A 14,511-nucleotide genomic window follows, 5' to 3' on the forward strand; every position below is an offset into this window, starting at 1 on the left:
GAGTAACTGTGAATGCCAAGGAGCAACTTGCACTGAGCTGGTATTTGGTGACCCTGCTCCAGGTCTCAGCTAGACTATGCAAAGTCCAGTGCAAGCCCAGGGAAGGAAAGCAAATAGGAGACATTTTGTAGTGAGATACCTTGTGCTTGCAAAGGGTGGACTCACCCCCTTCCCCTGTAACCGGGAGCAGGCTAAGGGAAAGCTGTAGGATGCTGGGCAGTACTTGCCTGGTGTTGATGGTTTCTGTGTTGTCCTGGGTTAAGTCCAGTCAGCAACTAACAGCCACACAGCCACTTCCTCACCCCTCCTTTTCCCTCCCCCTGGGCAGGATGGGGAGGAGGTTGCCCAGAGAAGCTGTGGCTGCCCCATCTGTGGCAGTGTTCAAGGCCAGGCTGGACAGGGCTTGGAGCAACCTGGTCTAATGGAAGGTGTCTCTGTCTGCAGCAGGGCAGTTGGAACTGGGTGAGTTTTAAGGTCCCTTCCAACCCAAACCAGTCTGATTCTATGAAATATGTCACAGACCTGTTGAAACACAAAACCAGTGTGATGTCATTGTATTAATTTTGGAGCTATTTGGGACACTGTGTTCAATAAATCCTGAAAGGGAGATGATGCTCCCATTATCCCAAATCTCTCCCCATTTCTAGACACGTACATGATTGACACAAACATTTCAGCAGTGCCAGAGGAAACAGTCTGTTTCTAAGAATAATAAAAAAAAAAAGCTTGGAAACAGTTGCAGTTGTACAAAAAGATCTAATGAATATGAAAGGAAAAGGAAATTAGAAAGAGTCTGAGGAATGGGGTGAAATTAAAACACTTCTGCCCAGTTTGCAGTTAGTTGGTAACACAGGAATCCATTTCAACATCATATATTATTAAAGAAAGACAATTAGAGTAGCATACAAGGTCTAATACGAGCTAGGAAATCATCACACATACAAGAAATGGAAAATCCTATTAATTCAGTCTGATCATTCTCTGTATCTTTTCAGGGCCCCTGTCCAATCCAGCACTCTGGGTCATTTTCCACATTAAAGGCTCTGGGTTAGTGCTGCAGGTTGACCTGAATTTAATATTTCAGTTGAAATAAATTGCTGTTTTTAAAACTTCTGACCACATTTTTCACTTATTTCCCCAGAAGTAAATTAATTTTCATAATGTTGACAATAAAAGTCTTTTAACATGTCCCTTCCTCAAGAGATACAGCCAGCCTAATGCCAGCACCAGCAGCTGTGCACCCTGGCAATGACCAGTAGAGAATGTCTACTGGTGATCAGCCAAAGGCGGCTTAGAAGATATTTCCTCTAGATTGAGGATATTACACTGTTCATCTTAAACATGTCTTTTTATTTTTCTTCCATGCCATACAATTATGTTTATGTAAGGTATATGCTATTAAACACCTAAATAAGACACAGTCAGATAGAGAAATAGATGATTAAAAAAAATAAAGGAAGAAAAAGAAAATAAGATAGATGAGAAGTAAAATTTTTAAGTACAAACCAGACACTTCTCTCACAAAAGTATGGAGAAAACTGCCATGAACAATAAGCAACATGAAGCAACTCACTAAGTAGATGCTTCCTTTAATAGGTTAGGAATAGGATTCTTTTAACCAGATAGGAATTTAGAAGCATGGAGTAAAAAGAGTCCAAGGCATAATAAAATACAAGAAAATATTTGCTAGCAGCTCAGTAAGTGAACTTGATCACTTGGTGCTCCGAGACAGGCCACGTCTGCAGGGAGAGATAACAGTGGCATGGAGAGGCTCTGGGAAGCCAACTTCAGGTGCCACAGGCAACCTTCACTTCATGTTTCCCAGCTTTGTACTCAACTTCACAACGGCAGTGACCTCTTGTTTCTGCACACTCAGCTGTCTTTTCCCTTGCACTATGCACCAGTGGTCTGGCTTAGTCAGAAGAGGTTCATTACCCCAACCTAAGAGCACTCTGTTCTCTTGACTGCCATTAACTGTAAGGCTTCATGTCTCACACCCAGTAAATATCAAGTCATTACTTCTTTCACTTAGTCTCTTTTAAGATCTTCCCTGTATTTTAACCTTTACAATGAGATGATTCAACAAGGCAGACTTGCTCCATGCAAGGCTGCAACCTCATGTGTTTGCTTCCTCAGAAGGGATCATTGTCCCTTTGGCTACAGAGGCACCTGCCTGTGTGGCTGATGAAACTGTTCTTCCACCCCTGCACTGCCACAGCTCCCACTGCTCCTGTCAGCAAGTGCTGCTTTGTTTTGGACTGGTAGCACCCAAGCTGTCTGCTCAACAAATCAAACACTATCCACCTTCTCCTGTTGTAATCACACTGACATCGAGTTCAGTGAAGACATGGCACCATGGTGAGTGTCACAGACATCACCTGTGAGGCTGTAAGGACCTGCTGGGGCCTGGCTACACCCTGCACTGCTGCCATGATCCTACTGTAACCTGTGCTTGCTGGGGAAAGCCACTGTAAAAACGTCCATCTGTAGTGTGTTTATGCCTTCTGTTGTGTGAACTCTGAGTAGTAGAGGCTCAAGATGAACAGATGACGAATCCCAAAAGCTTCTTGCAGCCATGGCAGGTTCTGGCTCTTCCAGACCAGTGAGGACTATGAATTGCCCAATCTGGCCATTTACTCAGCTGCAATTAGACAGCATTCAACCAGATGTTCAGTATCTCCCAAGTCTGAAGTGCAACCACGCACTAATGTTGCATTGGCAAGAGATGGATAAGGCCCAAGAGCTTGACCAGCTAGCTGGCCAACTGGGCTCAATACCTGGTTCTACCTTCTCTGACCCCTTCATCCACCTCACAGGTTAAACAATAGTCTCTTGAGACCCATGCAATAATACATGAGGGGACATGCGCATCCAGTTGCTCTTTATTTCAGCAGAAGCATCCAGTAGTCTCCCGAGAGCATCGCAACGCACTTCTGCAGTGTCAGCTTGCCCTCATCTCACACTCCTACTGGTTCTATACCTCAGCTTGGGCCTCAAGGCTGCTGAAGATAATCCCTTTACATCCCTACCCATTACTTCCTGTGACCTGCTTCCAGCTGCCTTACAAGCTCCACTTTGTCACCACTTTCTCACTGCCCCTGGTTTCTCATTATCTTCTTGCCTTACAATCACATGAACAGGGTGGAGGGTTTGGTGCTGCGACCTCCTCTGCATGCCCGGGAACAGCCAGAACTCAGCACCACAAATGCACAGTTAACACAAACTTTCCAGTACACATTTTTAAAGCAGTGAGACCTAACTTTCACCTTAACTGACAGGCAGGAATGGCACAGATGACCAAATCATCCCATGCATTGTAAAACACAAGCCTGAGAAGTGAAGAATCAGTCCAGCAGGTGAATCCCTCATGCAACATCTGATGCTGGAACCCATGCAAGAAAAGTGTGTGAACCTGCCAACACATATAGGTTACAGCTTCCAAATCAACACAAGAAATACAGGAGAGCCCAAGTTTATCTGTGAGGTTTCTTGTGCAGAGTACAGTGCTGAGATCGAGATGCATTCCTGTGACACAGAAACCTGGCTGGTAAGCACCAGCTCCCCTTGCCAAGCCACAGTGAACAGGTGAACATGTTGATGAAGTCAAGCTCAGCAAGGGCAACAGGTATAGATCCACAGGAGCTGGAGTGTTACTTTGAGAAGGGAGAAAAATGTGCTTAGTGGGAGCTGCTAGAACAAGCCGAGAACTTCACCATGGGAAAGCTCCTAACTGGGAGCTGAAAGTCAACTGAGTTAACTGAGAATGTGAGAAAATGTAGATTATGCTGCAGTGTCAAGAGAAGGAAGGAACACAGCAAATTATTGGGTCATTTGCATCTTAGCAGAAGGTAACTGTGAAGATTTACAAGGTGGGGGAGAGAAAAAGGACAGAATAAATCTTTGTCAGTCTGCAATCTGAACACTGGGATTTGCTACTCTTTTTGTGGGAACTGACTGACCAAGGCCCAGCCACAAATACTGAGATCTCCAAACTCTAATAACTGGAATTTTCAGAACCCCATTTTGCATAGCATAGGCAATGTTGAACTTCATTCTAAGTAACAAATGGGATTCAAAGACTTTTGTATCCAATCCATTTTCTGGTCATCTGTACTTTTAATACATTTGTTTACAAAATGTCACAGGAATACAGGTAACAGAAGCAAATACCAAATGGAACCACTGCAATTTAATTGGTCCTGTTAACACAATTTCCTGGGAAAGCTGAGGAACAAATCACACGTCCCTCCAATGGAGGGCAAATATTTGTCAATTCCCACACAGCAGGACAGGAAGGTAGCGTGGGAGACTTGATGTTCCTTATCCAATGGCCTATGATTTCTATGGGAGTCTCTCACTGTCCTTTTGGATAGTCCCCATCAGCAGGTCAGTTACAAGTACCCACACAGGATCTTGTCTTGAACTATGTGAAATTGTGCTTACAGTTGGTTACACAGCAAAATCCCACGTGAATAGAGGGCATGAGGACATCAATCAGCCTTCAACTCCCATGCATTAGACTGGCAGCTGAGCAGGATTCCCACTAGTTAAAAGATGCAGTACAAATAAAAATCCCCTATAGTAAGGATTTAAGTTAAAATTGACCTTGACAGAACCATGCTGCAAGGCAGCAGTGAGCCAAAAGCCAGTTTCTAGAAGTGTGGCCCTGAATCAGGCAGCTTTCAAATACAAAGGAAAACCGTCAGGAGAAAGCAAGTAGCAGAAGGCACCCATGTATTTAGATAACATTAACATCAGAGGGTAACAGAAGTAACAGAAAACATAATGTAGAAAACCCAGTCCAGCTCTGATAACCACATTTAAATCTCCCCACTCTAATACAGCTAAGGAGGCACTCAAGAAAGGTGTCAATAACGTCTGCAATAATTAGCAATCCAAATTACACCAGAAGAGATCTTAATCATATCCTTAAACTCATATAAATCTCATATGAGACTTCCTTAGAACTACCTTTAGGAATAAAAGGAAGCACTTCTGTGGAACTTCTAACACAAGTTCCTCACTTGCAGACATCCAATAGCTTCACACAGGATTTTTATTATTTGCCTTCAAGGGTGACACAAGCAGATGTTTCAACACAAGCACCTGGCACTGAAATGCATTTGCCAAGGCCACCTATATGCAGGGAAAGCCAGTAGGGTTTTTCCACTTCAGGTATTCTTTCTGCTGCTTGCAATATACACACTGTATAGATCGGCCTTTCTCCAAGGCACACTGCTCAGAAAAGGAGCTTTGGAACATTCAGATTACTTTCAGAAGCCCCAAGCCCGCTTTGCCTTGCATTTTTACCTAGCATAACAGAAAACACACATCAGGGAAGCACACATACACGGCTGGGAAAAAAGAAGGAAGAATGAAAACTGAGACCAAACATCAAGAATGATAAATCCTCTTACCCATTTAGAGCATAAGACTCAACAGTAATTCACACAAAGCCTCAATTATTTACTTTGCAACTTTATTTCTTTATAAGTTATTGGTATAAAGATTAATATCTAATTATACAGTCATCTGGGGACTTTAAGGGAAGCTTATTGTCTTTTTTAGTGTCTTTTGCCATTTGGTCCTCTGACATGTTTTAAGAGGACGAATATTTTATGTGTACCTTAAATTCCTGTACAAAACCACTTCAACCATTTGCTTTGTTTTTCTGAGTAGGATGTACAAATCATGCATATTGTAGACAATATAATGGTCAAGGAAATATTTCCTTCTTTAAACTAAGGCAGTTAAAACCCCATTAACATCAATTGAGTCATTTGGAAGAGTAAAAAGGCTTCCTCGGTTATCATTTCTTCTTTGAGCAAGTATATTCAGTAAGACACACCTTGAATTATCATTGCTTTGATTGCTGTCTGCATTGAAAAGACAGATTGTCAAAGACAGCATTTACCTATGTACATTTTATCATGTCACTAACCCATCCGCTTTTGCATATGAACTCATCAACATTAAGCATTGTGTAAAACCACATGCAAAAATTGTCATTTTTTTTTTAAGTAGAACCAAATTGGCAAGTTTTAGGAAAGGATATTTCAACGTTAAAAAAAATATAGTCTATTCAAATGAGCACTTCAAGTAACTTAAATATCGTTAGCAAACATGTCCAGCAAGAAACTCTCTGTAAAGGAAATTGTTCTTAGAACAAAAAGCTAATGAATGGCTATTTAGACACTAATTTTTCAACACAGTGGTGGGTCTGTGTGAAACAATTTGTAATCTAAATAAAGTGAGTCCATTACACTGTTAAAAAAACATACATTAAGCAGGACTGATTAACTATTGCATTTCTGTATTTACAAAAGTGCTTAGCATAACAAAATTATCTAAAAAAATATAAACTTTACCAGTAACATTTGGTTCTATGTGTACTCCTAGATCTGTATTTGGAGAAAAATAGTATTTACATTGCTAGATTTAGACAAGTTTCCTATTCTTTTAAAGAAATTTAACAAAACTCCCCACACAAATGGACCCCTATGTAAGTCAATTCATTCCACCTGGCTCATCATAAATAGAGCAGAAGCAAATCCTTTGAGTACTGAGCAGTACAAGCCATTCTAGCCATTACCTGTGGCATTAGACCCCAACACAGGCTGCCGACAGATTGGGCAAGTGGAGTTTTCAGAAAGCCAGCGATCAATACAATGAATATGAAACTCATGCATACAAGGTAACTGCCTTAGCTTATTCCCTGTTACATACTCATTAATGCAAACACTACACGTTTTACTTATTTCATTTTCAGTGTGAATATCCCCATAGTTCCGTGTGGAAAGATTGTCAATCTGCTCTTTGGTTAAACCTCTTAAACGATCATCATCATCTTCTTCGTTCAGCAAGAAGAAGTGGGCAAGCCGGAGTATGGGCAGCGTTCCATTTTCCACCAGGTTGTTTGCATCTTGGGACTGCCTGTTATCTTGGGTTTCATTATTGTGACCATAGCGTTGAGTATCATCACTCTGTCCATTTGTTCCCCTGCTGCCTTCTACTGTGCGCCCATTTCTAGATGAAACCTCACTTGAATCACTGCTATTGTTTGCTGAACTTGAGTTACTCTGCTCTGACTGTCCATCCAGTAAGTGATGACCACCTCTTTGCACTTCTGAGTTAGATTCAGTTTCCATTAATGAACTCAGTTCTCCAAAGCCTGTCATAATTTGTCTAAGGATTGATCGTAGAGCCACTGAGGAAGGCTCACCAAGCCCCGTTTCTGAGATCCGTCGGAGAGGTATCCGTATAGTGCTAACGTAGGTGCGAATACCTGCACGTTCTGATCGTGAGATCGTGCGCCGAAATCCCCCGCTGTCGCTTTCAAAGGTAACTGTGTTTTCTGCCATTCCTACTCTAGAACGAGTTCTACTGGCAATACTGTCCCGATCTCGGTTTTCTCCAGGACGAATTCTTCTCACCTGAAGATCTAACGTAATTGTTGGATGCCTTCTAACAGCAGCTACTGGCCTACTAGATTCCTCCTCTTCCAAAGTTATTCCCAAGGATGGGGCTATGCTGGAAAGCTGAGGAGTCTGAGTATTACCTCTTGCTGTCTCTTCAGCAGGCTGTGAAGAAGGCTGAGCTGTTTGTCTTCTACTTCTGCTGGCTTGCTGTGTATTTCTACCCTGCCTCTGCCCATGCTGCTCAGAACGAGCAGTATTACCTTGCCTTTGCAATGGAGAGCGGCTTCGACTACTTAGAGTAGACCTCAGCCGCAGAATTCCTAGTCTTTGGTTTGCACTCATTCGAACATTAGTTCTAGCTCTCCCTCTTGTGACTCCTGCAGAAGTACCTCTTCCAGGTGTTGCTCTTCGTTCACCAGCAGCTGCAGAATTACTACGTGTAGTATTTGATTGGGAAAGGCCTGCCAACTCTCTTGTTCTACTCCTGAGCCTCCCTGAGACTGGATCAGAGGCTGCTTCAGAGCTTTGTGCCATGGACCTTCTTACAGACCTGGTCCTTGCAGTGCTTGAAGCCTCACTGTTTGCCTCTCTTGTGGTCCTGCTTCTCGTTCGTGTGGGTAATGGGCTGACAGGTCTTTGATATCTTCTTTCCAAATACATTCTGCTGCTATCTATACCCATATATGCCTCACCAGCAGTTTCAAAACTGTTATGATCGTGATTTATGTTGATTTCAAGACTAAATCGAAACTCCCCACTGTTTGGATTTGTTCGACTCACAGCTCTCCAGGTTTGGTTCCCACTCTGCCCACTGCGAGTGGCATTGCCTGTGCGACGAAATGTGTTCAGCCATTCAAGCAGAGAGTCACCATTTGAGTTTTCTCCAAGAACATCAGAATCTGAGAAAAACAAAGAATGGCAAATATTCATATGACTGTCTGGTCAGCACACTACAATGTGCTCCAAATCCTCTATGCTTGCTGGGCCCCAGCTTCAGAAACAATACAGGTGCAGGACAACTACCTTGCCGTGCTAACATCACTTTGGTGAAAACATACTCTATGTAAAAATGTCAACAAAACTCATCAGTTCAAACTAGACCTTTTGTCTTGCCAGCAGATACACAGAGGAATGAATGCACCCAAATGGCCTCTTCTGGCAATAGAAAATTAGTTGTATTTGTCCAATATCTGTCCCTCGCTTAAGCTATCAATTTGCAGACATCCTGGTCAATTAATTACAATAAAGCAAGGAAGATTATGGCAGATCTTGTCTTCTTACGGAAAACATCATTAAAATAGTTGTTTTCTGTAAGCAATGGAATAAATGATGCACAGTCTTGACAGATTTGCTCCTTTTGTACATAGACAGTCTTTTCCTACAATGCCCACAGATCTGTTCCCAAATCCCTTCCAACTACAAGCTCAAGAACAGCTAAAATTGTCATTAGTGCTAACTACATGTATAAAACAAATCAACAGTGATGATCACAGTGAAGGTTTTCCCTTGATGAGACTGGATTACAGTCTCTGTCTTCCACCATGCTCCTGCTTTCATGAAACCTGCAAGGACTTTGGTATCTTTACTTCAGAGCTGCCTATTGCTCTCCTAAATATTATTAGAATTGGCCAAATGATGAAGCCAACATTTGCTGGGGAACTGAAGACAGACAGTGCACATAACACAAGCCATTAAAACAAACAGGAATGAAACAACAACAAAACAGTGGAGAAATTAAATGTTTGCCAATTAACTTATTCTCTATTTCAACTTCTCTAATACATGATACAGCCTCTTAAGAATTAGAATAAATTATTTTTCTGCTATTAAGTTTACTAGCAAGGGAAACAGGAAAAGGGGAGAAAATTTGTGGTGGACATGAATCAGATTTCAGTAAGTATTTCAAGTTTGTTTTCATGTCATTAGGAAATCTCTCTTACTTTTTAGAATAATCCAGAGAGGTACAATGAGAAAACAAAACTTGAAATAGCTGCTACTGAAATCCATCAGCATTTCTGTAAAATACCTGTACAGAACAGCATCTGGGTATCACATACTACATATATGTAATATATATGAATGAAGAATGTTTACCTCCAACAGTTCTACCTTCACCTTCTCTGTTATCCGTATCAGTCTGTGATGCCAGACGCTCCTTAGCCCCCTCCAAGCGCTGCTGCAACTCTTCTGCTGTTATTTCCCCTGAAATCATTTACATCGCTATTAGATAAAATATTATTATTGGCTCAACACAGCTGTGCAGAAATAACAGTAATTTCTATCTTGAACAAAAATCTTCAGGAACAAGGTAAAACTAATGAAACCAAAAAGCAAACAGCACTAGTGTGAGACTGTAACGCAGGTACATAGAAGTAGGTACTGGGGTGGAAGTAAAAAAGATGCTGAATGTGTATCAAGAACATGCCAACTTCCAGTAACAACTCAGAGGCCCCCCAGAATTGCCACATATCAGCAGATAAACTTTAGTGTACCAGATGTTAAATATTTGTGTTTGGATTATTACCTTTATACAGAGATGTTGCATTTGAAAGAGTTATATTTTTATCCCAGCTTTAGTATGTGTTTAAGTGGTTCATTTTTACTGAGTGTCATTAATTTTGAATGGAAATGGAGGTGCGGCTTCCTTTCTACAAAGCCACAGAAGGCAAGCTACTGAAGTCATACAACCACATGCAGTGCCTGACAGCAGTAGGGTTGCTTCCCATTACATGTTTTCTAGTGAAGGTACCCATGCCTTACCAGGAGTGCCAAGCAGGTTGTGGTCTCTCATTAACCTGTAGTCTTCCTCATTGAGTTCATTAATGAACTGGTAATAAGCCTCCTCCCTACTGAGGCGCTCCAGCTGTCGCTGCCTCTCATTTTCACCATGACGATGCTCCTGTGAAGACGCCTGCTCATTGCCATTTCCTGCGCGGTGCCGAGACCGATCCATAATGATAATGCCAGGCTGTCCTGAACAAAACCAGGAGGTTAGACAGCAAAGTAATTACAGTAAGTATTTACCTAATTTACAGTAAAATGTTCCCAGCATTTCCAATGAAATTAGTTTATTAATAGCTAAAAATGATTGAGGTGAAGCTCCATGCTATTTGCCAAGTCAACAGTGTAGTTTATTATGCCATTATTTTGCTTCTAGCTTGCTGAAAAATAGCGAGACATCCCCTTTGCTCACTGAAAGGCCATACCAGTTGGTACAGCAACATTAAAACAAAAAAAAAAGAAATTTTAATCTAAATAAGGATATTTCAGAAATTTAAAGGAATAACTTAAGATCTATTTTCCTTCTCCCAAGTAAAATGCAACAGCAGGGTAGAGTATTTTAAAAGCAAAAATGCCACTGAAAACATCATTCTCAAATAACTGGATTGTAATGACCCAGCACAGATTTCTGACAACCACAACTATTGCCATCTGCCACTTGAACCATTTAGACATTTACTGGTACGCAGGTAAGACTACATTAATATCTCTGTCAGCACTACCCCTCACAGAGCATGAAGCCTACAGATTCCTTTTCTGTGGAACTGACTCTTTCAACATTCTTACGTTATTTGTGTATTTTCATTGCACCCTCTAATCCAAGGATTAGCTAGGAAAGGGATACCCATCTCCAGAAAACTGGTGTAACAGAGAAAGGGCTATACTTCACCCACAGTTCTTCATCAATTTCCAAATACTGGGACAACCCTATTAGAAGGCATTAATAACCTTCCGGTGTCAGAAAGAGGTATCATCTTCATTAATTTTTGTGCCATTAGCACCTCTCTGTGGTCAGGACCCAATCCTGGGCCTATCAGCTTTCAGTCCACTCCCCAGCTTTTCTGTTTTCTAAACAAAACCTGTTCTTCAATATTCAATGTGAAAGAAGAAAAAGCATCATCCTTTCAGTGGGGCTTCCTGCTTAACAAAACCCATCTGCAACACCTGCTGAGTTGACACCTGACAAAGAGAGGTCACTTCTTTAAAGAGGAGATCACCAGGCCAGAAAAAAGAACAAACAACCAAAACAAAACCCAAACCAACCAAAATGCCAACCATATGGCACCATTCTGCCTGTGTACAGAGAGGAAATTATTGAATATGTACTTTTTATCTTTTTTGGGCCAATTCACAAACATATCAAAGTCACTTCAAGTATGAATTATGGGAAAACACAGCACAGCATTCTCAGCACACTCCTCATTGGTAATTAAATCTTGACAGGAAAGGTCATGAGACAACAAACAGATCAACCAACTATTAGACATACATTCAATAAAGAACAAACCTTTATCAACGCTGCCAACAGATATGAAGAACCAGAAAACATTTGTCAACAGCAGAAGCTGGCATACATTTTATATACCTCTCACGTTCTTTGTGGGATCCATTCTGATGCATCCTTGGGTCTTCTCATTTTCCACCCTGTACACTACTTCTCCCCACCCCAGGTAACTGCAGGTAACCTCTTCCCAATCAGCTTTCCACTAATCTGCCTCCAAGGTCCAATACTGCATTTCAATTTATTTAATATTTCCCTCCCAGCTCTTTAATTCACTTAACCTAAACCCAATCTGAGTATGCAGATTTGCATACTTTCAAGAGGTTTTCTATTCCTGTAATACTTGTGGGGTTTTAAATTTAGTGTTGCCCTCATGGCTCTGCCTTGCAAGCTGTAGGTAATTCCCAACTTCCATCTCCCACAAGAGCTACGTTCAAATCAGGTCACTTCTCAGATCACATTTCTAAACACAGATTTCTCAGCCAGCTCTTTGTCCTACTGCCCTGGTTTCCTCAAAACAAATGCAGCTGTGTCCCCCTCCCCAACCACAGAGCACTATTATCACCCTGATGACTCTGATCACCTGACTATGATCATGAAAATGTCCAAGCCACACTGCACTGAAGATTAAAGTGCCTCTGTTCTAAAAATGACTTACAACTTGACACAGGTAAAGCAGGCAGGTGAACGAGAACAGATGAAATTCATTTAGTTTCACATAAGGTTGCTACTTGGATGAAAGCCTCAGAACAACTCGTGTGTTACTGTCTGCCTGACAATGACAGTGGTAAGTTAACAGACCCCCTGGGTACATCACTATATTGCTGCACAGAAAAAAAAGTGACACGCAAACTCCTGGAGTCCGTCACATGCAGTCCTCCCTCAATCACAGTTTAAACTCCCGTTCAACAGAGAGGCTCTTTGCTTTTCATTTCTCATCCACAGAAAGTCTGGAAATCTCTTCTTCAGATTTTGTGGGTGGTAGAAAAAAATTGCTGGTTTGTTGACAACTGTACAGTAGGATGATTAGTCACAGTCTTTAAATGACTCACTCAGAAGCAGTAAGAAGCGTGAAGTGTTCAGTTTTCCCATCTGTTTAACATAACTGCACGATGACAACTATAACCCATATTTATCAAATGCCATCAAAACTAAGTATTTTGGCACTTACAATGTTCCAGGGTAGTGAAAGTTGAAGGGTATTAACTGCATCAAAATGAAGTACTTTGGCACATAAAGTACTTGAGAGTATTGAAAAGCTGACAGGTATTAACTACCAAGATGTAAAGACCTCAAACCAAAATCCAGTTATGACTCAAGATTGCTCTTCTTTTGCAAAGAAACAGGGGTCACATGCCAACAGTTTATCTCAATTTTCTAGAATTTTCAACCAAAACTAACTCCTTTAGCCCTTAATTCACAGTTACTCTGGCCCATTCATGAAGACTTACATTGATTTTTATCCATGTGATATATAGACACCTTCGGCTTTTCTGCTTTGGCTTCCTTCCACGAATTACTACCCCCAGTTCAATTAGATACTCGAACTGAAAAGCCACCACCTGACTACAAGCAAGATGACTACAGTTTGGACGAGGAAGGCTCACCGCGCGCCAGGGCTGTTTAGCATTTCTGTCACATGCAGCCTCCAGCCAAGATGATCTCACCAAAATAAATAAATAAATAAACAACCCAAACCCAGAGAACCCCCAGAGCCTGGGGAAGAGGGGAGGAAGGGGAAGGGTCACACACAAATCCAAAACCAAAAGGTCGTTATCAACCGGCCCGCAGGACACCCACAGCGCCCCAACCCCATGGGGCCACCCGCCCGCCCCCCCTCGGCCCTCCCCAAGGCCAGCAGCGGGGCCTACAGCCCTCAGCAGCGCCCCGAGCTCACGCTCAGTGGCGCAAGGCCTGGGGCCGAGCTCCGCGCCGCGGGACGAGTGCTGCGGATGCACCGGGGGGCAGCGAGCCCCGGTTCGGCCTGACCGCCCTGGACTGCGCCTGTTGCCAGCTGCCTGGGGGAGCACAGGGGGAGCGGAGCGACTGACACAGCTCCCGTCCAATCAGCTGGTCAGCTGGCGGCCAGCGACCAATCACAGCAGTGCAGGGCAGCCCATGTCCTCCCGCTTCTCTCCTCCCCAGGCTCCCCGGTCGGGCCCCGCCACTAACCGCTACCGGCCGGAGAGACTCGCTCCAGCGCTGCCCGCGGCCCCGCCTGCCTTGCGTGCCGCGGAGCGGCATCATCAGCAGCGACACAGCAGGGTGGGGACCATGCCGCCGCCTGCCCTGGGCGAAGGGGTGTGTGCCGAGAGCGCAGCCGGGGACACCCGAGAGCCCGTCCCTGCCTGCTGTCCGCCGTCCCCGCCCTCCCCTCCCGGCAGGAGCACCCGCCGCCTACACCGGAACGGCACCGACCCCTCTGTGCGAGCGGCGCGCTCCAGCCCCGATTGCGGTCCGGGCGGCTGCCGGCAGCCGCCAGCGCAGGTTCCGAGCGCGCGGCACGGCCCGGCGTTGAGTACCGCCCCTCCCGCGCATGCGCGCGGCGGCGGGGCGGTGCGTGGGCCGCGGGCGTCAACGGTAACGGCGCGCGCAGACGCACCTGTGACTGAGCGGATCTAATGGCGTGAGGAGAGTGCCCGCGGCCCTTGGTCTGCCCGCGGGTCCCCGCTCTCACTGTACGCGTTGTCTCGTTGTATGTGCTCACCAAGGGCTTGGTTTGCCTAACTTGCCAGTCTCTTCACCTCTTCCTTTTAAACGCGGAATGGAAGCCGTTTCAGGCCCGGCGTTGTGTTAGCAAGCTCCTTGTTG

General features: G+C 43.7%; 1 protein-coding gene across 3 annotated transcripts; it reads right to left on the bottom strand.

Moving 5' to 3' along the window:
* Positions 1-5,464: 5,464 nt before the first annotated feature.
* Positions 5,465-14,195, bottom strand: RNF6 (ring finger protein 6). 3 transcript variants are annotated; one of them, XM_031049593.2, is made up of 4 exons: positions 14,119-14,195; positions 10,179-10,391; positions 9,513-9,620; positions 5,465-8,317 (listed from the first exon to the last, which is right to left on the bottom strand). In XM_031049593.2, the coding sequence occupies exons 2-4, from the start codon at positions 10,369-10,371 to the stop codon at positions 6,582-6,584; spliced, it is 2,037 nt and encodes a 678-aa protein (XP_030905453.2). In that variant the 5' UTR covers positions 10,372-10,391; positions 14,119-14,195; the 3' UTR covers positions 5,465-6,581. The 3 variants fall into 3 exon arrangements, with proteins under 3 accessions (XP_030905453.2, XP_030905454.2, XP_030905451.2); XM_031049594.2 differs by lacking the exon at positions 14,119-14,195 and adding an exon at positions 13,152-13,403; XM_031049591.2 differs by lacking the exon at positions 14,119-14,195 and adding an exon at positions 11,785-13,403.
* Between the last annotated feature and the right edge of the window lie 316 nt (positions 14,196-14,511).

Source organism: Melopsittacus undulatus, chromosome 2 (assembly GCF_012275295.1).
Source record: "Melopsittacus undulatus isolate bMelUnd1 chromosome 2, bMelUnd1.mat.Z, whole genome shotgun sequence".
Classification (NCBI taxonomy): Eukaryota; Metazoa; Chordata; class Aves; order Psittaciformes; family Psittaculidae; genus Melopsittacus; species Melopsittacus undulatus.

Coding starts and splice junctions, on each gene's coding strand:
- RNF6 (XM_031049591.2), bottom strand. CDS start 11,809: ATGGATCCCACAAAGAACGTGAGAG. Junction 10,392..11,784: donor TCCCACAAAGAACGTGAGAG/GTATATAAAATG, acceptor GGTTTTGTTCAG/GACAGCCTGGCATTATCATT. Junction 8,318..9,512: donor TGAAGGTAGAACTGTTGGAG/GTAAACATTCTT, acceptor TGTTTTTCTCAG/ATTCTGATGTTCTTGGAGAA.